Raw genomic sequence first — 22,562 nt, forward strand, 5'->3', positions numbered from 1 at the left:
GATAGTGAACGCACCGGCGGCCCATCCGGTTAACAATCTTCCAGTACCACCTGCTTCAGCGACGATGTTGGAACCACCTACGCTCATACCTCCACCGATCTCCACATCAGTCCCGGTTCCGGTCTCTGCGTCGGTCCCAGCTCCGACTTCCGCTGTCCCACCGCCGATCATATTCCTGCCTACAACTGCCCAGGCTCCTGCTCACACTGCTGAACCTCCCCCGTACCAAGCTCCACAACCCCATATCGGCCTTTCTTACCAAGCTCCACCTCCCATAAATATAGCCTACTCTGAACCGGGCACGCCGAACCACGCGGCCCCTAGAGCTCCACCCACAAATTTTCTCCCGGAAACGGAGACTGAATAGGAATAGAGATTGAAGAAGTTGGAAGAGAATATCCGAGCCCTACAATCAGGCGGCTCCCGCCTCGATGCCGGCGACGGCGATTGGAGTCTTTTCCCAAGCATGCAGCTACCCCCAAAGATTAAGGTGCCTGAATTCCAGAGATACTACGGCACGACCGACCCTCGTCACCATCTCCATCACTACCGGGGAAAAATCCTGCAGTACTGGGACTACGAAGAGTTTGTCATCCATACGTTCCAGGATAGTTTGGCAGGAGCGGCTCTGGATTGGTACATGTCACTAAAAGCTGCAGATATCCCCACGTGGGCAGACCTCTCAAGCAAATTCATCGACCAGTACAGGTACTGTGCGGAGACGCCCCCGACTCTGCTGGAGCTCAGCACGATGGAGATGACCGAGGACCAGGGCTTCGAGGCCTATGCAGTGAAGTGGCGAGCTAGAGCGGCGAAGCACGTCCCTCCGATCAGTGAGGCACAGCAGATCCAATTATTCCACTCCACTCTTAAAGGGGCCTACTACTTGCACTTGTTGGCCCACACGTCTTCATTCTCTAACCTTATCGACGCCGGAAAGAAGCTCGACATCGGCATTAAGCTCGGCAAGATAGAAGGTCCGGTCGAGAAAAAGGAGGAAGAGTCCTCGAAAAGGGCCGCCACTAGGACAGCGGGAAACAGGAGAGGGAAAGACACGTCCGTCAACGCTGTCAACTCAGGGCACCAGGCTCCCCAGCAATATTCCATAAGCTACACGCCCGCACCACCGGCCACTCAAGCGTATGCCCCACCTTCGGTGCATTATCAACAACAACCCCCAACACAGCAAGCTTACTATTCTGCTCCGCCGGCTTCCTTTCCGTCGTCGGTCCCGCAGCAATACGCCCATAATTATGCCCCTGCTCCTCCTACGATTCAACAAAGTAGGCCCCCGGCTTCGAGAACTCCTCAGCCGGTGCAACGGGCTCCGGCTCCGCAGGACCAACAGGGCATCGCAACACAAACGCGGCGTAAACAGTTCACACCTCTGCCGGCTCCGCTCTCCTACATATACCGGCAACTCCTCGCGGGTAACAAGATCCGATCGATAGCACCTAACCCTGATTTTGACCCAACCATCCAAGATCAGAGTCGGCGCTGCGAGTACCATCAGGGCGCGCCCGGTCACACCACTGACAATTGTTGGAAACTACGGGAGAGGATCCAACAGTTGATTGATGACAAGCAACTCACGTTCAACGCCGTCAAACCCCTGAACGTGCAATCAAATCCTCTTCCCGATCACGGGTCGAGCTCGGGACCCAGCATTAACATGATCGGTGTTTGCGCTATAGGGGAGTACGAGACCGGACAGGAGGCACCTGCCCCGTTTGTGATCGAATATGTTCCTGTAGAAGCTGGTGTAGGGTACGCAGGGTTCGATGCCACGCCCACCCCATTCGTGATAGAAGTCCCCGCACGAGAGCCATATCAAGACAGCAAGGTCCCGTGGACCTACGAGGGAAGTGTTGGGAACCTCGAGAGTCAATTTAGCGTCATGGGCGTGACGCGCGCGGGTCGAGTCTATGAAAATCCGAAGGCTGCAAACAAAGGGAAAGCCCTGACAGTGCCCGGAGTCGCCCCGGAAGCTTCGTCCATTCCCCAGAAGAAGGTGACTGAAGAAGAAGCTGAGGCCTTCATGAAGATTATCAAGGCAAGCGAATACAAGGTCGTTGAACAAATGGGCAAATCTCCAGCCCACATTTCACTACTCGCCCTCCTCTTAGGTTCAGAGCCACATCGTGAAGCGCTTCTGAAGGTCCTGACAGCAGCGCAGATCCCCAAAGAGACGGCTCCGGAGCGGATTGAGGAGACTATCAGTTCGATCTTCTCCAACAACATTTCATTTTCAGATGATGAACTTCCCTCAGAAGGGTGGGCACACTCGCGGGCACTACACATTGTCTGCAAGTGCAATAACTTTATCATCGGTCGAGTCATGATCGACAATGGCTTGGCACTCAATGTTTGTCCGGTTTCCACGCTGAAGCAGATGAACGTGGACTTTAACCGCATCTGTCCGAGCAAAACTGCGGTTCGAGCCTTCGACGGCTCGCGGAGGGAAGTAAATGGAGAGATCGACCTGGTGATCGAGGTGGGTCCCTGCTCATTCGCTGTTACGTTCCAAGTCCTAGACATTCCGAATGCTTTCAGCTTGTTGCTCGGGAGACCGTGGATCCATGCAGCTGGCGCCGTTCCTTCGTCCCTACACCAAAGGATCAAATTCATCGCAGAAGATCGACTTATCACGATCAAGGGTGAGGAGGACTACGCCATTTACAAGGAGACAACTGTTCCCTACATCAGTATCGGGGACGATCAAAACCTCCCCTTCCATTCATTTGAAACCATCTCCGTCATTCGAGACTACGGAGAGATTGGTCCAACTCGCGCTGACCGTATGGTGGGGAAGGTTTTGCTGCGCCACAATTACATCCCCGGCACCGGACTCGGAGCACATGGGCAGGGGATCAACCGCCCCATCGAGGTCGAAGAGTACAAGAACAGGAGGGGACTCGGTTTTCACCCTTCCTGTCACGAGATTATTGAGGCCCGCAGGGGCAAGCACCTTCACCGTCTCGCTGCACGCTATGGGAAGATCAACAGGGGCATCCCGGTTCAGCCGCTCTCCTACTTTTTTCCTGGGCCTCCACACATCGTCGGAGGTACACTTGACGGTCTCTCCTCGGATTCAGACAGCGAGCCTGTTGACCTGCCAAACATATGCGCCGTCACCGAGGAGACAACTCCAGGGGCTTACATCCGCCTCGCGCAGGAAAATGAGAAACTCAACAACTGGACCTTAGTCCCGCGTTACTCGGTTGTAATCGCCGATGTGTAAGGCCATCTATGTTTTGATATTCTCCGCGTGTCAGCATAGCCATAAGCCACACGACGGAAGAGGGATTCTTGTTATGGCATTGCGCCCTCATCATTAATAAAATCCCTACATGCATTTTTCAGAATTCTCGTGTCTACTTTCTCTTTCTCTCTCACTTATTCGCAGCACTTTAAAGTTTCTAAGACAATTTATTTAAATCGCCAGGCTCCACTCGAATCTGAGTCTTCGACGCGTCGATTCGAACCCATCCGAGGAACTCCTTGAAGAGTCCCGACCCATATACTTCGGGGAAGGACTCGACGAGGATGGTCGAGTGCCCGAGATAGAAGAGAGTTTGCGCCGCCTTGAGAACCGCCAACTCACTTCCGTGGAGCCGACAGAGGAGATCAATGTGGGTACCGAAGAAGAACCTCGCATCCTAAAGATCGGGACAGGTCTCGACCCTACACAACGAGCCAGGATGATAGAATTTTTAACCGACTACCAAGAGGTCTTTGCTTGGTCCTACGCCGACATGCCGGGCTTAGATCCGTCGATAGTCAAGCACTTCCTACCGCTTGATACAGAGAGGTTTCCACCCAAGCGACAGCACTTACGGCGGCAACGTGCCGGCCTTCTCCTCCGCATCAAAGAGGAGATTATTAAACAGATCAACGCAGGGTTCCTGGAGGTTTGCAATTATTCTGAATGGGTAGCGAATATCGTGCCCGTGGAGAAGAAGGATGGAAGAGTTAGAGTCTGCGTCGACTACAGAGACCTCAACAAAGCCAGTCCCAAAGGTAACTTCCCCCTACCTCACATTGACGTTTTAGTCGACAACACAGCACGCCACACGTTGTTCTCCTTCATGGATGGCTTCTCCGGATATAACCAGATTCGGATGGCCGAAGAAGACAAGATCAAGACGACGTTCAGCACAATGTGGGGCACTTTCTATTACCGAGTCATGCCCTTCGGCCTCAAAAACGCCGGGGCAACATATCAGAGGGCGATGGTCACGCTATTCCACGACATGATGCACAAAGAGATCGAGGTCTACGTTGACGACATGATTGCCAAATCCAAAGAAGGAGAGGACCACCTGGTTAATTTAAAACGCCTTTTTGACCGCCTCAAGAGGTACAAGCTCAGACTCAACCCGACGAAGTGCACATTCGGCGCTAAGTCAGGGAAACTGTTAGGATTTGTGGTCAGTGAGCGAGGCATTGAGGTTGACCCGGACAAGGTGAAGGCAATCAGGGAGCTACGTCCGCCATCGACGGCCCGCGAAGTACAAGGTTTCTTGGGACGGCTGAATTACATTGCAAGATTTATCGCAAACCTGACAGACAAATGTCAACCACTCTTTCGTCTGCTTCGTAAAAATGCGGCAATTGAGTGGGACGAGGAATGTCAGAAGGCCTTCGATACTATCAAGGCATATTTGGCTCAGCCACCAGTGCTAGTTCCGCCGACACCAGATCGTCCGCTGATCCTTTACTTGACAGTGCGTCGGCAATCCCTAGGATGCATGTTAGGGCAGGAAGACGAGTCCACGCGTACAGAACACGCCATTTATTATTTGAGCAAGAAGTTTACCGAAGGGGAGTCTAACTACCCGGAGATTGAGAAGATATGTTGCGCGCTAGTGTGGGTTATGCAGAGACTTCGACAATACACGCTCTACCACACTATCCGCTTATTGTCAAAGGCGGATCCCCTGAAGTACTTGCTTGATAATCCATCTTCCATGAAGAACATTTCAAAGTGGCGATGTCAACTGACAGAATATGACATTGAATATGTGCCCCGTACATCGGTTAAGGGGCAGGCAATTGCAGATCACTTAGCGGAGTTCCCAATCGAAGACGATACGCCAATCAACTCTAATTTTCCGGACGAAGGGATTCTCCAAGTGGATAGTGAGGAGAACAAATTCGCATGGAAGATGTATTTCGACGGCGCAGTGAATTCCACCGGTTCTGGTATCGGCGCAGTGCTGATATCCCCCGACGGACGTTATTATCCGATTGCAGCAAAAGTCGATTTTTCCTGCACCAACAACGTGGCTGAATACGAGGCATGCATCCTTGGCCTGCAAGCGGCGATTGACTTCAAGGTGAAGGAGCTAGAAGTGTTCGGAGATTTTATGCTTACGATCTTCCAGACTCTGGGGCAATGGAAGACGAAGGACGAAAAGCTAGTGCCATATCACGAGTATCTTGAGGAGTTAGCGGAGAACTTCGAGAAAATCTCATTCACATACACACCTCGCATCAAGAACCAATTTGCAGATGCACTTGCGACGCTCGCTTCCATAGTGAGCATCACGAAAGAAAACCTCCTTGAACCACTCGAGATCGAGATCGCCAAAGGCCCTGCTCACTGCGACGCAATCGAGGCGACCGATGAGCAGCCATGGTACGAAGACATTAAGCATTTCTTGCAAATCGGTCAATACCCTACATTCGCTAACCGTCGTGATCGAAAAACACTTCGGCGACTCGCAGCACATTATTTCCTGAGTGGAGAAACTCTCTATCGTCGTTCTTTCGACGCCACACTACTCCGGTGTGTTGATGAAGTCGAGGCACAACGTCTCATGGGAGAGATACACGAAGGGAGCTGCGGACCCCACATGAGCGGGCTTATGCTTGCCAAGAAACTCATGCGTTTGGGTTACTTTTGGTCCACCATGGAAGCCGATTGCGTCAAACACGTCAAGCACTGCCACTTGTGCCAAGTGTATGCCGACCAGATCAAAGCACCGCCTAACGAGTTGCGCCCGATGGCAGCCCCATGGCCCTTTTCAATGTGGGGTATCGACGTGATCGGTCCTATCAACCCCAAAGCATCCAACGGACACCAATTCATTTTGGTGGTGATAGACTATTTTACCAAGTGGATCGAGGCCGTAACGCTTGCTTCAGTCACAGCAAATGCCGTGGCACGTTTTCTCAAGCGTGACATCATCGCCCGATACGGAGTTCCCGAGACGATCATCACCGACAATGCCAAGAACCTGAACAACAGGGTCATTGACGAGCTTTGTGAGCGATTCAAAGTGCATCACCGCAACTCCACTCCATACCGTCCCCAAATGAACGGTGCAGTGGAGGCTGCAAACAAAAATATCAAGAAGATCATCGAGAAAATGACGGTCACTTACAAAGATTGGCACGAGATGCTTCCTTTCGCGCTCTTGGCATACCGAACATCTATCCGCTCTTCAACCGGGGCAACCCCGTATTCTTTGGTCTACGGCGCCGTCCTCCCAATCGAAGTGGAGATTCCTTCTATGAGGGTCCTCGCCGAGACCGAACTTGAAGAAGCAGAATGGGCGAAGCAACGTTGTGAACAACTCAATCTCATTGACGAGAAGCGGCTAACGGCACTCTGTCACGGCCAATGCTACCAACAGAGATGGCCCGAGCGTTCAATGCGAGAGTCCGCCGCCGCGAGTTCAAACCCGGTGACCTCGTCTTGCGGAAAGTCTTACATATTACACCTAATTCTCGGGGCAAGTTCGCATACAAGTACGACGGGCCTTTTGTCGTCAAGGAAGTCTTCTCCGGAGGGGCAATTATCTTAAGCGACATGGACGGGACTGAAAATGCGCTCCCAGTCAACGCCGATGCCCTTAAGAAGTACTATCCCTGATTGGGTGCTTCGTCGTTCTACAGCCGTTGCATGTCCCCGCAGCTACAACTCACACTTCCAACACTTGCCTTCTTCCGTATTCTTCAGGCTTCGCGCCCGTTTTACTTCAGCGTATCTTCTGTTATCAGCATTTATGCCATCTCCATCCAATCCTTCCATATAAGAACATCTCTGAGAGAAAAAGAATAATTTTCCCGCTAGGTTGAAAACCTCCTCGAGGCGGCCTAGGCAAAAATTAGGGAATGAGGGGCACGACTTAAAATCCCGCAAAGGGGAGCCGTGGCAAAAAGAGAGCATGAATTATATCATTGCTAGGCTGAAAACCCACAAAGGGCGGTCTAAGCAAAAGTTAAAGGAACCGAGAGGTGCGATCGGACCCTATCTTGGGCGGTCGTAGCAAAAGGAGAGCATTCATGAGAGAAAAGTCAAAATAAAATACCCCGTCAGGTCGTCGCGCATTTTGCGGCCTGGGCAAAAATTAGGGGAAATTGTCGGTTCAACCACGAAAGAGCTGCGATACCTCGTGTGGAGCTATGACAAGTAGTGGTTTAGCGGTTTTCAACGCAAGCAAACTCTCTTCGACTCTACGGGTTCAAGACATGCCTCGAAATGAGTTCGAATCGTCGTATCCTTGATTTAGAGGATTCCTAAAGATCCTTCCTTTTACCTTCATGCAAAAAAAACTCTGCGGGTCATGCCCGTCTTGCAAAGGCCATTCCTTCAAGTCAAATACATGTCATACTCGGGGACGCGGTCACCCCTCGAACCACCACTGAATCTAAATTCCCGGAATATCATTACATAGATTTCTTTACATATCGCAATTTCAGCAAGTTCTGCCCGACTGACAACGATCGTTGGTTATCGTTTTCCTGCATACAGGTCTGAGTGTACAGATCCCGGGAGGCGTCTCCCCGAGCGGGCGTATGTCTATCTCGTTCGACAGGTCGCAGTCCCTATTCGGGTGGAGGACCCAAAAAGGAGCACACGTCAACTCCGCCAGACAAACCCATGGGCGCACGACCAGCGACAGGGCGCAGTTATCACTGCATTATTTCAACACAATACCGGCTTAACTCCGAACACATAGCCCTACGCTACCTCATAACAGTGATTCTTACTCTCGCATTCACCGTTCTTTGGACTTCGTGTCTTTATTTACTGTTTTCCGGACATCGTGTCCGCATCTACTGCATTTTGGACTTCGTGTCCACATTTACTGCTTTTCGGACTTCGCGTCCAGGACTTCGTGTCCATCTTTATCGCTTTTCGGACTTCGCGTCCAGGACTTCGTGTCCACCTTTACTGCTTTTCGGACTTCGCGTCCAGGACTTCGTGTCCACATTTACTGCTTTTCGGACTTCGCGTCCAGGACTTCGTGTCCATCTTTACCGCTTTTCGGACTTCGCGTCCAGGACTTCGGGTCCATCTTTACCGCTTTTCGGACTTCGCGTCCAGGACTTCGTGTCCACATTTACCGCTTTTCGGACTTCGCGTCCAGGACTTCGTGTCCACATTTACCGCTTTTCGGACTTCGCGTCCAGGACTTCGTGTCCATCTTTACCGCTTTTCGGACTTCGCGTCCAGGACTTCGTGTCCACATTTACCGCTTTTCGGACTTCGCGTCCAGGACTTCGTGTCCATCCTTACCGCTTTTCGGACTTCGCGTCCAGGACTTCGTGTCCATCCTTACCGCTTTTCGGACTTCGCGTCCAGGACTTCGTGTCCATCCTTACCGCTTTTCGGACTTCGCGTCCAGGACTTCGTGTCCATCCTTACCGCTTTTCGGACTTCGCGTCCAGGACTTCGTGTCCACATTTACTGCTTTTCGGACTTCGCGTCCAGGACTTCGTGTCCATCTTTACTGCTTTTCGGACTTCGCGTCCAGGACTTCGTGTCCACATTTACCGCTTTTCGGACTTCGCGTCCAGGACTTCGTGTCCATCTTTACCGCTTTTCGGACTTCGCGTCCAGGACTTCGTGTCCATCTTTACTGCTTTTCGGACTTCGCGTCCAGGACTTCGTGTCCATCTTTACTGCTTTTCGGATTGCGTCCAGGACTTCGTGTCCATCTTTACTGCTTTTCGGACTTCGTGTCCGCCTCTTACTGCATTCCGGACTTCGTGTCCTCATTTACTGCTTTTTGGACTTTGTGTCCACATTCATTGCATTCCGGACTTCGTGTCCGAGTCTACTGCATTCCGGACTTCGTGTCCTCATTTACTGCTTTCCGGACTTCGTGTCCGCATTCACTGCATTTTGGACTTCGCGTCCGCATCTATTGCATTTTGGACTTCGTATCCACATTCATTGCATTCCAAACTTCGTGTCCGTGTCCACTGCATTCCGGACTTTGTGTCATCATTTACTGCTTTTCGGACTTCGTGTCCTCATTTACTGCTTTCCGGATTTCGTGTCCGCATATACTGCTTTTCAGACTTCGTGTCTGCATTTAATGTCCTTCAAGTATGCGTCTACATTTACTAATTTATGGTTTGTACTATTTTGCAACAGGCCAGACGATCGCTAGGATCAAACGAGGTGCTTCTCATAGTCTTTGGCTGCATCCTCTATCCGAGCACGCAACCAAAGAGGGGCAAGCTGTCAGCACCCAATTTCGGTCCATCGGCTCCAGGGGGGGTAAAATTGTCATTTTTCTATTTATCACCTTTTTTTTTAAAAAAAAATAATTAATTAATTAATTAATAATAATAATAATAAATAAATAAATAAGAAAGAGGAAAGAAAAAAAAAGAAAGAAGGAAAGAAAAGAAAAAATCTCGGGCAGGGCTGGGCAAGGCCGGGCAGCGTTGACCGGCTGCCCGTGACCCGCCGGCCCTAATTTGAAAAAAAAAAAGTAAAAAAGAAAAAAAAAAGAGCGATTCGGGCAGTTCGGGCAGGCCGGGCAGCTCTCGCCGGCTGCTCGCGATTCCCGCTGGCCCAGAACGCCCAAATCGCGATTTTCGCGATTTTCGGCCAAATCGGCCGAAATCTTAACGGAAAAGGGAATGGAATCGCAATTAAATGGACAGAAATACAATTCGGGTGGGGAGGGACATGACCCAGCAAACGAAATCAGAAAATTGGCTCTCGATTTGGCGGATTTTGAAATCGGAGTTTCGGAGCTTCCGCCGGAAAACCGTAACCTTTTCCCCCCGATTCCGACTGATTAAGCGCCGGTGAGGTCCCGATCGACCACGGCGAAGCATCGGCGGCACCCAGAGCTATCCCCCACGTCCATTCCGGCCGTCGTCGAGGCGTCCAGGGGGCGAGAACCGCCGGCCCCAGCCCGTCGCCGCCGCTTTCCTCCCGATCCCGGCCGCCCTTCAGCTAACGGGCCTCGGCCCATTTATCTTCCTTTGCAGGCTCGGCCCATTCTGGCCCAAGGCTCCCCAGTCCGGCCCAGCGCTCTTCCGGGCGGTTTTCCTTCAGGCGATCCGGTCCGATCCGATCCGGTCCGATCCGATTTGGTCCGATTCATCCGGCGATTTTTTTTATTTTTACAGAGAAGCCCTTCAACTTTCCGAACTAGGTAAATTCTCAACTTAGTGGCATAATTAGGGCTCATTTCCTGAATATTATTGCTTGCTTAATTGGATATAATGTGAATTGAGTGTTCTTGGGTCGCGTGGGTGATCGGATTTGTCCCGAACTCGATTTTATGAACTTTCCATTTTGTTACATTTCTGTCCAGAGGACTCATTTTATTTTTTTTCAGATCTGCCCCGAACCCTAAAATTTATTTTCAACCAAGTCCCGGGCATTTTATTATTTTTCAATCAGTCCTTGGATTTTCCAGAATTTCTCAAGCGTCCCAAAAGACTTTCCAAGTTGTTTCAGTTTAGTCCCTGGGCCATTTTTCACCCTTTTCAGGTCTGCCCCGAACTTCACAATTTCTTTTCAATCCAGTCCCAGTCATTTTACTATCTCCCAATCAGTCCTGGAATTCCCAGAATTTTTCAAACATCCCAAAAAAACTTTCCAAGTTGTTTCAGTTTAGTCCTGGGGCAATTTTTTTTTATTTTCAGATCAGTCCCAATTTTCAAATTCATTTCAAATAGGCCCAAGGACACTTTCAGTAATTTTTTACACAGTCCCCATTTTTTAGAATTTTCAAATCAGTCCCCAATCTTTTAGAATTTTCAGATCAGTCCCCAATTTTTTAGAATTTTCAAATCAGTCCCTGCTCTTTTAAAATCGTTTAATTCAGTCCCCTGTACATTTTCTAAAATATCCTGGCCTTTTCTACTTGGATCATCCACCGACAATGCATGTGCCCCATTTAAATATTTCAATTTTGTAATTATGTGAGCATATCGGAAATTAGTGTTTATCAGGCGGTCAACTAATGGCCATCTCGACGGCTCGAAATCCGTAGACTAAAGTATTCGGCAAGTTTCTAATTAACCTAAAATTCTACATACGGGGTAATCGGGACGTTAAATTTGGCTAAATTAAATCACTTGATTTCTTTAAATGGATTGCACGAATTAATTAATAATTTGTAATCGCGTCGACAGTCCAAGAACTGTTAGTCATGCCCTTTTCAAAATTCACAATTTCTAAAGCACCGAGATACGTACAGCGTAATCTTGATTTTCATGCACACACATATTTACCGATTCAAGGGTATGATTACCGGTTCTTGTCCTGCCATAATCCTAGTGTAAGTTTGTGTTTAGAACAGGTTAAAACATGGGAAAACGGATTAATCTCAAACTCGGCTTAATCAAACATGGTCAAATAGTCAAATAGAGGGTTAGGTTTTGGTTTTTTAGGTGAAAAACACTCTTAATTTGTAAAAGCCATATTGTCAGGATATAGAATAATCTAAAAACAACCCACACATTCGAGACTTGACTATGGACATCACGTCTGTTGGGTCCGTTTAAATAATGTTGAATGCTACATACCCTATCCATCACCCTTTTGTTTGTTTTAAGGTAGGATTTGTATGCCAATATACCCCGGTTAATAATCAGTTAATTCACGTAAATTCGGCGATAATAAAACCCCATTGATTGTTTAGTTGAGCTTGCTTGTTACATCTTTTGCACTTGATTGTTATGCGGATCGGGCCCGATCCTTTAGGACTCGATTCACACTGGGTCCAACGCCCATAACCGTCGATCACGGGATCCAATACCCCCATACACCGAGTGCGCATTTAATTTAATTTTCGGTCTTTTCCAAATTATACGGTGAGCATGAGTGAAATCATGGCCAAATGCGAACCGACCGGGATTTAGTCATTATAGCTTGTCTTTATTTATTTGAGAGAACAATGTAAGGTTTTATATTATACATATATTCATGTAAAATCCCGGTCGGAGAGTAGATGGTCAGAGTGTTTCTTCGAATTTACGGTGTCAAAACGCGTAAGATGAGCGAAACTTAATCATGCAGTAAATAAATAAAATGGCAAGCCTAGCAAGTTAGAGTACCGAAAGGGCGTGTGGGATATAGGCCCACACGTAATAGAACCCCCGAAGTCGGAATTTTCGGTTCCGTACAGACCATTGCCTTAACATACTAGGTGTATCCCATACCCCTAGACCCGGGTAACTTGCCGGCCCTCGACCTTCGGGTCGTAAAATGGCAAGTGGCGACTCCTTCTCACGTGCGTCTGTCGTGCGTCCCCGGGAAGGTGGACACTCCCAAGCCGCGTTGCATTTAGGCACGCGCATGCGTACCACGACGAGACGAAATTCGGGTGCGCACAGGACCAAAATGAATAAACTGTCCATAGAAGTCACATCTGAATAAAGACAGATATTATCTTAACTTTCATGTGGTTGAAGTATATTCTGTTTTCAATTAGACTGAAGCTGTACCTACTTAATTTTGATCGGCCGGCTTAATTGGCATTACCTTAATAAAATACAACCTTAAACAGAGAAATCTCGAACAAATGTCTCAAAGAACCTTAACTAAGAATTAACAACAGGACGTGAAGATCCAAAGAGAAAAATTGACCTTCCTTGTATTCAACGAAAATAGTTATTCTTCGTGCATCTCTAGGACTATCCTAGAATTCTGTTGCATCGAAGTATAAGCCCCAACAAAGTTGTAAATCGGAGATTCCATGGACAAATACCGGTCTGTGTTCAGGGGAAAGAGACCGAGAGAAAAGATGGGTGGTGGGAAGACGGTGCTGTGCGTGAAGCAGGTGAAGCAGGAGCTGCCTGAGGAATGGGATGACACCATGCCCCTGCCTGGTGACATCATAGAGGGCCTCGCCTGCGAGGATGATGATGATTTGGCAGGAGAGTCTTTCATTCCCGCGCAGGGCCGCTCTGAGTTCACTGCTCAGCTCGGGAAGATTGCCAGTCAGCGGAAATCGGAGGTGATTTGGGTCAAGGTGAGGAGAGGGGAGAACGTGGTGAAGATCAAAGCAAGGGTTGTGCCCGAGAAGGGAGGGATGCTTCATCGGAAGTTCACGATTCAGGCAGCAACTGATGATAGGCATGTTGCTGTCTTGAGAGAATTGAACTTGGATGAATGCACTGAGCTGCAAGGCAAGAGCTTTCAATCCACTCTCAAAGATTTTACCATGTAAAGTTTCAAATTTCTTTTTTGGCATGTCATTCCAGAATCTAAATTAAACTCGAGGATTGAAATAGGTTAGATGCTGAATTCGTGGGCGTAAAACGTAATTATGCGGCTTTTCTTTATAACTGCTTGATGAATTGTGAATCTATCATGCTCTGCAGAAATGAGCAGGAAAGTGGTGAATGTGAATGGAGAGGAATTCCACAGGAGAGGCATGAAGTACAACTGGAAAAGGAAGTTGGGTACCTACTTGCCCGACCCACGATCTCCGATCATCAGCTCAATCCTATTCACGCCTTTTGTAGAAGAAAGCACAATCGAGGCCACTACAGCCCGGTCCATGGCTTGGTTCTCTGCGGCAGTCTCCTCGGGAGCCCCACTCGTCTTTGTCAACATCCAGACGGAGCAGCTATGGACTCCAGTAAATTAGTCAACTTGCGCTTATTTTCTTTAAAAATATTTAAAGACAGAAAAATAAACAAAAAATACCATTTAAAAAGGGCACAAATCTTAAATATTATATTGTTATACCTCATAATAATAGAAAGCTAACATCATGTTCCATTGCGAAATTGCATCACATCTCTTGATTTTGCCCTTTTGTTTTTCTTGTGAAGGATAAAAATAATCCAATAGCAAGGGAAATAAGTTGGGGTAGGCAACAAACCCTCCCAACGAACTTCCACATAGTGCAAGGAATAAGGCTATGGTTCTTGCCAGGGATTGCAGAAGTCTCAATAGGCATCATGCCCAGGCCAGAAGAGACTCGTTTTGGTATGGACATCAAACGAACCGAAGAGGTTGGAGAAAAGGAAAAATATAGACAAAAAAATCTAATATTCTTTTCTGTTGGCGTGCATTCATCAATCTAAACTTCTGGATCAACTTACTGTTTAATTACAGGGATTCATATGTATCTACTCGGTGGCATTGGGGTCTGCAGCAGAGCGTGCTGGGTTAGGGCATCTGCACGAAGAAGCGAATGCCAAGGGGCACCTGCTGGTGATCTCGAGGCTCGAGGGCAAAAGCGTGATGCCTTCAAGCGTGTGCTCCTCTGGGCTCATTAACTGTTGCAATCACAATGACATAAGAGATGTCTTGACCCAGGCAATCGAGAGAACAGAAGGGATCCGAATCTACATCATGGCTTGGCCGAATCAGGCCCGCTTGGCTAGTCCTCGAGGGATGGTTTCCACACTTCAGCCACCCAGTGGCTTTGCTCCTCCTCCTTCATTGTGAAGAGATCGTAAATTTGAAACTGGTTCACTAAAAGAACATTTGCTTTCAATCGATATCTTCTCATTTGATACTCCAGTAGCCATACACAACATAAACCCTTATACTTGATATATTCTTGATGCTATGAGAACAAAGCGATTTGAGCCGGAAATAAAGTGTAAATCGCATCCAACAATACAGAGGAACAACCTCCTCTTGGAATTGGAATATACTTTGGTGGCAGGTTGAAATTGACACAAATGAGAGCACGACTAAATCATACTACCTACTGTGCTCAAATTGATACCTGCATTAGGGGAAACTGCGACTGGAAATGTAATGTCGAATCAAGCATACTTGGACTCGAGAAGTTTCACCCCTTGTTACAAATTCTGTAAATTACCCACGAACAAGCATTGAAGAAAATTCCGTAAATTACCCACAGATAAGCATTGTTTTCGACATTACAAATATATGAAGCTACGTATCTCAAGGCCTCTAAATCCAGTTATACACACGGCATAGAAATTCCACATTCACATTTTACAAGGGCAAATAAGGGACCGGTTACAAACTAGAGGGGTTGAACGGAGAATGTAGAAGAAAGTGAAACGGGCAGCAACTGTCAGGGGCATATCTGCAATTTAACCAACAATGAATTCTAAATTTTCCCTCCTTTTCTTTCCCTCCCTCTCTCCCCTCTGTGTTCTCTCCCCGGAAAGCTTTCAATTCAAGCTTGAAAAAGAAATCGATAGAGAAACTCTGACAGAGAGTTGCGAGCCCTCTAAGGTGGTGAAACTCTTCAACGATTTGAAGGGCCGCCGTGCTGCCTTGATCAAAGCCTTCACCACCGGTACGTCCTGACTGCTTCTTGAAGCCTGTTTTCTTATACAAGTTCCCTTCTTGAATTCGGAGATGGCAAGATTTGGAACGGAAGACGCTGTAATCACCTGACCATGTTATTTCAAGAATGCAGAGCCAATAAAAATGGAAAAGCTGTGATGCCTATCACTTATTTCAAAATTAATCCATACGATTGGATTTTGCTGAGACTATGAACTCTGCGGATACTAAAACGGGGGATAACTTACTGAAATATTTTAGCCATTTTCCAGATTTTGTTGTGGCGCAGACATCAGCTATGGGCAATGGTGAATTGTCTTGTACAAGTTATGTTGTTCATTCGGATTATTTTAATGAAATTATACTTTTTCCGATTGCAGGTGTAGCGGAGTTTTACAAGTAGTGTGATCCTGGCTGTTCTTGAAGCTCCTTTATGTTCAATTTTAATATTTAATTCCATATGTCATCGCCTTGTTCAGTCCGTTATTACTCAAACATATATTACAGATAAGGAAGGTCAAGCTCTTTACAGGTTTCCTGACGGGCATTGGGAAGTCAAAGTTCCTGAAGAAGAGCTGCCACCCAAACTTCTAGAGCCCACAATCGCTATTAACGTTTCCAAAGATGATATGCTGTCTCAAGAATGGCTATGTGACGTTGCTGCAAACAGCGACACATTGTTGCTTTTTGTGATGTCTCACTGCAGTGCAAGTCTCAAGTTTAGCAAGGATGATAGGTAATAGTTCTCCTATATGTTTGGTTCTCATCTTTTCATGTTTATTGGAGTCAAATGCCCAAGAGAAGACTTGATTTCATACATCAATTCCACGCCAAAACAATTCTCTTCTTTTGTTTAGAACATAGAGGAATAGTTTTATGTCCTTTGGACGTCCCATGACATGTGAGAAATGAATGTGATTTGGATTGGACTCCTGTTAGAGTAGGTATTGTTCTGTAATGTAGGTCCGTTTAGTGGAAGAGTGAGCAAGAGCCCGAGCACTCTTCTAAATTGACTTTCTTCTATATGCTGGACATTTAAGTTTTATTCTCTCTTTCTATGCCATACGTCATGGTCAGAATTTATGGTGCAGGAGACAGCTTTTTAATATGATAAACGACCTTCCGACAGTACTCGAGGTTGTGTCATCTGGGACAGTTGAGAAGCCAAAGGAGGTGAAGTCAGCAGTCTTGAATAACAGCAGCTGCCATCCTGGACCTAACTCTGGGGTAGGATGAAACTTGTTTTGATACAATGTGCTTGAAAATTCATTCTTAGAGTAGTTTATCAGAACTAATATTTTCAGCAAGTGTTAATGTATTGAAGCTTAAGAAATGTGTTATATGCACTTGCTTTCATTTTTATAAACCGATGTTTTCAAAACGATTTTGAGGGCAATGTCCAAAAAAATGCGATAGGAAGGAACAAAGGTGCTTCTCTTTTCTTATCGCTCATCTGTGATTTGATTGCAGACACAGGAGATCATGAAGCGCAGAGCGAGGGCCATCAGGCAGCTGTTCATCCAAAGTCTGAGAATGAGTCGGCTTTGGAAGAGCATAAAGATAGACATGGGGGAGACAAAGGTGTAACGTGTGGTGGGAACAGTATTAGGCGCATAAAATGGGTTTTCTGTAACATTTGCAAGAAGTGGGTAGGTGCTCTAAGTAAATTCCTGCAAGGCCAAAATATTTGAAGATTTATGAGCGCGCATCTTCCAGAGAGCAGAAAACTCGACCTTGAGACATTACAATGTCATTCTTATCCTATGTAGGAACTAGGTAATTTGTTGTATAAACTTGCTGTCATTGTCGGAAACCGATGTTTTCAAAACAACTATGAGAACAATGTCCAATCAATGCATTGGGAATGAATGATGGGTTCTTCCCTTTCCTTATCGTTCATCTGTATAATGATACACTCCCCTCGTGCTTTTATTACAGACACAGAGAGTCAAAACTGCAGAGCGAGGGCCATCTGGCACGCTGTTCATCCAAAGTCTGAGGATTAGTAGGCTTTGCAAGAAGAACACAAAGGTGAACATGGGGCCATGAGGGAGACGGATGGGCAATCTGTGGCGGGAATGATACTAGGCGTGCATGTTGGGTTTTCTGTAATGTTTGCAAGAAATGGGTAGGTTCGCTAAGTTGATTCCTGTAAAGGCAAAAACATTGAAGATTTGCAAGTGCCTGTTATTCAGAGAGAAGAAAACTCGACCTTGAGGCATTACGAGGTCATTCTTTGCCTAGAGTTGTTAGGAGTCCGAATGGTGAAGCAAATGACATTGTCAATTCTCTGATGATGAGAATTTAATTCTCATTGGTGTTTAGCAATCTCTCTTTTGACAAATTCTCATCATCAATGAGAATTAAATTGAATTAAATTCTCATTGGTGAGAAATATGGAATGAAAGTAACCCTTTTTAATTTGGTTCAGCCATTTTTTTGACAAATTAAAAAGGGTTACTTTCATTCCATATTTCTCACAATTGTATCAATGATCAATGCATCTCAGATGCTTTGCACAAAAATTTCCATATGACAAGCTGTTAAACACAGCTATGTTAAGATGAAACGACACGAGTAGTGTTTTCTTTCAGAAGGCTTCCACCGTTTTCAAAACCCGGACCGGAGCAGATGATCGAACTTGTCACAAGTACATTTCATCTCAGTAGTTCTTTATAAATTATCAGGAGAAACAGTTGATGCTCATCCTACTGAATTTTAAAATTTTTGACCGACTTTTCATTGCGTACAAATACTTGCAGAATATTCGAGAGACCGAGACACACAAATCGCTAAACGTACCACAAATATTGCTTGATTGCTAAAAACTGAAGGTCTTCGAGCTATACCTGAATACCTGATCAGAGAATAGAGCATGTCACGGCAAAGGAAAAGCATACACAATAAGAATAGAGAGAGCGAGGAACCTAATAAATTAAGAACATTAAAAGATCAGAAAGCAAAACAACATCCACCCAAAGTCTGGATGGAACCACATGAAGTTGATGCCTCACTCAATCCATATAGAAGATTGAGTGACTCAATATCCTGACCTCTCTTTCGGTGATTGACATTAAAATTATTGCAACAGTGCAGGCAACATGTCGGTTTGCTGGGAGGTCCCTAGAGAATTAGTTACAATGCAGAACTAAATTTGGATCTTCATGGTGCAGATGTGCCTGTGAGAAAGGTTGAACTGAAACCCATGGCAAACGCTCATGAGCATAACTGAAAATCAACTGAATGATAAATGCCCAAACTTTCCCCTTTTTTCTGGCACTCCGTATCAGCCTCTCTATGCTTTCTCCCTTGGAGACACTTTCTTTCAAATTTTAAGACTTAAGAGCAACTCTCCTAGGGAGGAGGAAGTCTTCAGTAATTCTAAGTGTGACTGTAAGGCCCTGATTAAAGTCTTCACCACTGATACTATTCCTTGAGGCTCCGTTTCTTTTATACTCTCAAGAATCCATAGAAATTCTGTTCTTTGGGGTAGGGTAGTTGCCAGAGTTCGGTTTATCTGAGCCAGAACGAATACACGAGGTCATCGAGATTCTGAGCTGAAGATTCAGTATTGACCCAACAATGTTACTTCAAGACTTTAGGACGACACGAAAAGGAAAAACAGGCTGGACCTTATGATCTAATTGTTGAGAAAGTGAAATATGTCGAACTTATGGCAGTTAATTTGTGAGAGTTTGTTGGAACCGAGGTATCTGAGAATTGTACGAGCAGGGTGATCCTAGTTCAAGTTGAGAGCCCTTGTTCCACTTAAGTTTGATTTATGTTGATTTAAATTCATATATCTGCCCTTTGGTTAGTTTGTTATAAACAAAAATACATTCACAAAGAATGGAAACCAATTCCTTACCGAGAACCTGAAAGCCAGCACTTGGAGGCCAATGTTTGAATGTAGAATTCTTGCACGATCTTCGGGACCCATGATTGGAATTAACTGTACTAGAGATAGCTTGAAAAATGATTGTCAAGCTTTGCTTCCTTCATTGATTAATGGTTGCTTTCCATGACTTTTCATTCCAAGCTTAGCTGGCTAATAGGTATACATCTCCTAATTGTTCAGTCATTATCTTGTGACTAGGTTAGATCTGGTACAATTTAATCTTCGACAGAAGATCCTATCTTCTACATTTATATTAGGAATGCCAATAGGCATACATATCCTAACTAACAGACACAGGAGATAACTGGTGTTAGGTGACATTCTTTGCATTCTTTTCAAGTGATAGTTACAAATTCAAAGTACGAAAATGAGGCAATATATGGAAAGATATCAAATACTATCATCTCTGGCTGTTCCTAATGTCTGGCATCTTTTATATATGTATGGATGTGGAAAATCGTCTTTATTGAAATGTTTATTTGAATATGATGCCAACATCGTATTTGGAATCCATTTAGGCGCAATTCTATAAACGCGTGGACCCTTGTCATGGCCTACTCAATATCAAGTATAGTCCTGAAAACTCACATTAAACAAGCACTAAGTTCCAAATTTATGGAACTCCTGCATAAAGGTATAGACTTGGGGAGGACATGGATTTTGAACACTAAACCATGATTCGTCTCCTTCGATGGGTGACTGCTTTTATGCACGCATGCGAGGCCTTCACTATCAGGCGAATGATGTGCAAGACAAAAAGGAGAGTCATCAAGCCCATCCATGCAAGGATACCGACCCAAATGACCCAGTATGACCAATCTCGACCCCGAGGTGTCAAGAAGATGACGGAGATTGCATAAGTCAGTGCCATGGATGTGATTACGATCCACATGATAACCATCAGGACGCCAACGAATAACCTCCGTCGCATTGGAAGTCCACTTATAAGCAGGAGGATGATGCTCAAAGATGCAATGAAGCTGATAGTGTTGCATACAAGGAAGGTGAGGTACACACCATAATAAGAATCTCCCATTACAGTGATTCCTGCAAGGTGTGTGATAGTTGAGTTTCCTGGCACATCAAGGCCAAAGAAGGAGATGGTGCTGTTCACTGGGACCGACGTTGAGTTGTCCCCTGCATTGTCCTGCCACACACCGCCAGGTGGGTTCATGCCTGCCTGGAAAGCCATGGTGGCAGTCAGAGTTGCAACAACCATCAGCGAGTTCCGCATCCGTTCCAACCAGCTGTTCTGCCTCTTGAAATGCTTTTTCCAATTGTACGCTCCTGATGGGAACTTGCTCGCACGGCTCGAGGGTGAGATCCTAGTCTCTTTTGACATGCTCTGATTATCTGCAATTGCCTTTTCTTTGGTTCCGGTTGTGCTTTGTGCTAACAGGTCAAGAGCCATGAAACCTTCAAGGTTGCGAGAGTGAATGTCTGCTCTTGTGTGGGTGGTTAGGAAATCCACTGTCTGCACAATGAAGCAGAGAAACCAATTAAGACACATACTACATGAATTTTGCTTTTATGATGAGGAAAGTTCAGCTTCTTTTATCTAGGTTTCCTACTTGTGACTTGCCCCAGTAAACGCACTTTAAATTCTATTAGCAAAGACAGAGGGTCGGTATAATGAAAATCACTCTCGAACTGTGATCAAGTAGTTCCTGAGTTCGGTGGAAGTTATATATATATGTGTGTGTGTGAACTAAGGAAGGGATTTACTTGGGAATTCCGACCTCCCATCCAACAAAACATGTCAGTATAGCTTCAATCGTATCAAATCTAGGGCCAATATTTTTTAGGGGAGACAAAAGAAATCTGTCGTGAAGATAGCGATGGCTCGAATTGGTGAATTCCTATTCGTTTTCCGTTGTTAGCGGGCAAATTGAACAGCATAAAAACTTTCCCACGAATCGTTGACTTATTATCGATAAAATCTAAATTAACTGATAGAAGTTGAAGTAAAGGAAAATATTTAAGAGAGACCTACTTCAAATTGCCCATCTGCAGCAGCAAGGTGCAAAGCAGAGTTTCCATCTTTGTCCTTCCAATCAATGAACTCATCCTCTCCCCCAAACATCCCCACCAGTACCTTCAAACTCTCCAACTTATTATTTTTGACACACGTATGCAAGACCGTCTCCCCACTCTTATTGACGATCCGAGCAGCCTCCGCTTCAACCTGGACCAATACTTCTAGCACCTCGACCTTCCCTTTAACGGCAGCAACTTGCAGAGGGTTCCTCCCATACTTGTCGGACACCAAGCATGCCTCCTTGCACGCGTTTAGCAGGCCTTTCACTATGTCTACGTACCCTTTTGCTGCTGCCAGGTGAAGAGGCGTCGATCTCTGAGAGTCGAGCTCGCAGGCGAGCTCGGGCTTCAAGGAAAGGATCTTGCTCACAAACTCTGAGTGTCCTAGCATCGCCGCAACGTGAAGAGGGGTGTCGGAGTGGGGCCCAACAAGGGATCGTTCGAGGACGAGTTCATCTTCCCGGAGGAGCTGCAGCAGTGAAGGGACGTTGCCTTCCAGTGCAGCCCTGTACAGCCTCCTCTCCATCAATGCCGTGCTTTAAAGATTGAGACCGCACTAAGCTTATCAGTTCCGGCAAAATGTCGAATTATTCCTATGTTGAAGACGAGAGAATTTTTTTGGTTTAATGAGAGTCCGGCCCCAACCTACGTTGATTTTTATTTCCAACCATTCAATCTGTTTGGGTTTTCCAGTTAGACGATTGGATTGACCGTTCTTATTAGATATAAAAAATAGCTAGGAATTTGACGCAGACACCAAAAACAAACAGCTCGAAAGCGACTTCTCATGTTGTTTGGTTTGGTATGAAACTTCAACACGCATATATATATATATACACACACACAATTATATATTCACGGAGAATGTACAGATGACAAATTATACGCTTAAGGCTCCATGTGTTCGACTCTTAGGGCAGTTGTTTCCTCATGAAAACGTTGATCAGTCAGCGTCTCCTAAGGCAGCAGTGAGAAAGTGTGCGTTTACTTTGACTTAATACGAAGAACAAGGTGTATCAAACTCTATAAATCTAATAATATTGAGGAGGCTCATGGGCCTTAAGAATGGCCCTTAAAAGGGATGAATAAGGAAGGGAGAATTAAACATGCAAGAGAAATCACACAAATAATTTT

The 22,562-nt window shown here is 46.0% G+C and overlaps 3 protein-coding genes across 3 annotated transcripts; 2 read left to right on the plus strand and 1 right to left on the minus strand.

Annotated features, from left to right (window-relative positions):
* The first annotated feature begins 466 nt into the window (after positions 1 to 466).
* Positions 467 to 3,241, plus strand: LOC116203770. The gene is made up of 2 exons (XM_031535694.1): positions 467 to 2,705; positions 3,096 to 3,241. The coding sequence occupies exons 1-2, from the start codon at positions 467 to 469 to the stop codon at positions 3,239 to 3,241; spliced, it is 2,385 nt and encodes a 794-aa protein (XP_031391554.1).
* Positions 3,242 to 12,965: 9,724 nt separating this feature from the next.
* Positions 12,966 to 14,671, plus strand: LOC116203777. Its single transcript, XM_031535707.1, has 4 exons — positions 12,966 to 13,398; positions 13,594 to 13,853; positions 14,050 to 14,232; positions 14,336 to 14,671. The coding sequence occupies exons 1-4, from the start codon at positions 12,966 to 12,968 to the stop codon at positions 14,669 to 14,671; spliced, it is 1,212 nt and encodes a 403-aa protein (XP_031391567.1).
* Positions 14,672 to 19,833: 5,162 nt separating this feature from the next.
* On the minus strand, positions 19,834 to 22,102 carry LOC116193743 (ankyrin repeat-containing protein BDA1-like). Its single transcript, XM_031522492.1, has 2 exons — positions 21,385 to 22,102; positions 19,834 to 20,865 (listed from the first exon to the last, which is right to left on the minus strand). Exons 1-2 carry the CDS (start codon positions 21,952 to 21,954, stop codon positions 20,059 to 20,061), a joined length of 1,377 nt encoding a protein of 458 aa, XP_031378352.1. The 5' UTR covers positions 21,955 to 22,102; the 3' UTR covers positions 19,834 to 20,058.
* Between the last annotated feature and the right edge of the window lie 460 nt (positions 22,103 to 22,562).

The sequence above is a fragment of the Punica granatum genome, chromosome 1 (assembly GCF_007655135.1).
Source record: "Punica granatum isolate Tunisia-2019 chromosome 1, ASM765513v2, whole genome shotgun sequence".
Classification (NCBI taxonomy): Eukaryota; Viridiplantae; Streptophyta; class Magnoliopsida; order Myrtales; family Lythraceae; genus Punica; species Punica granatum.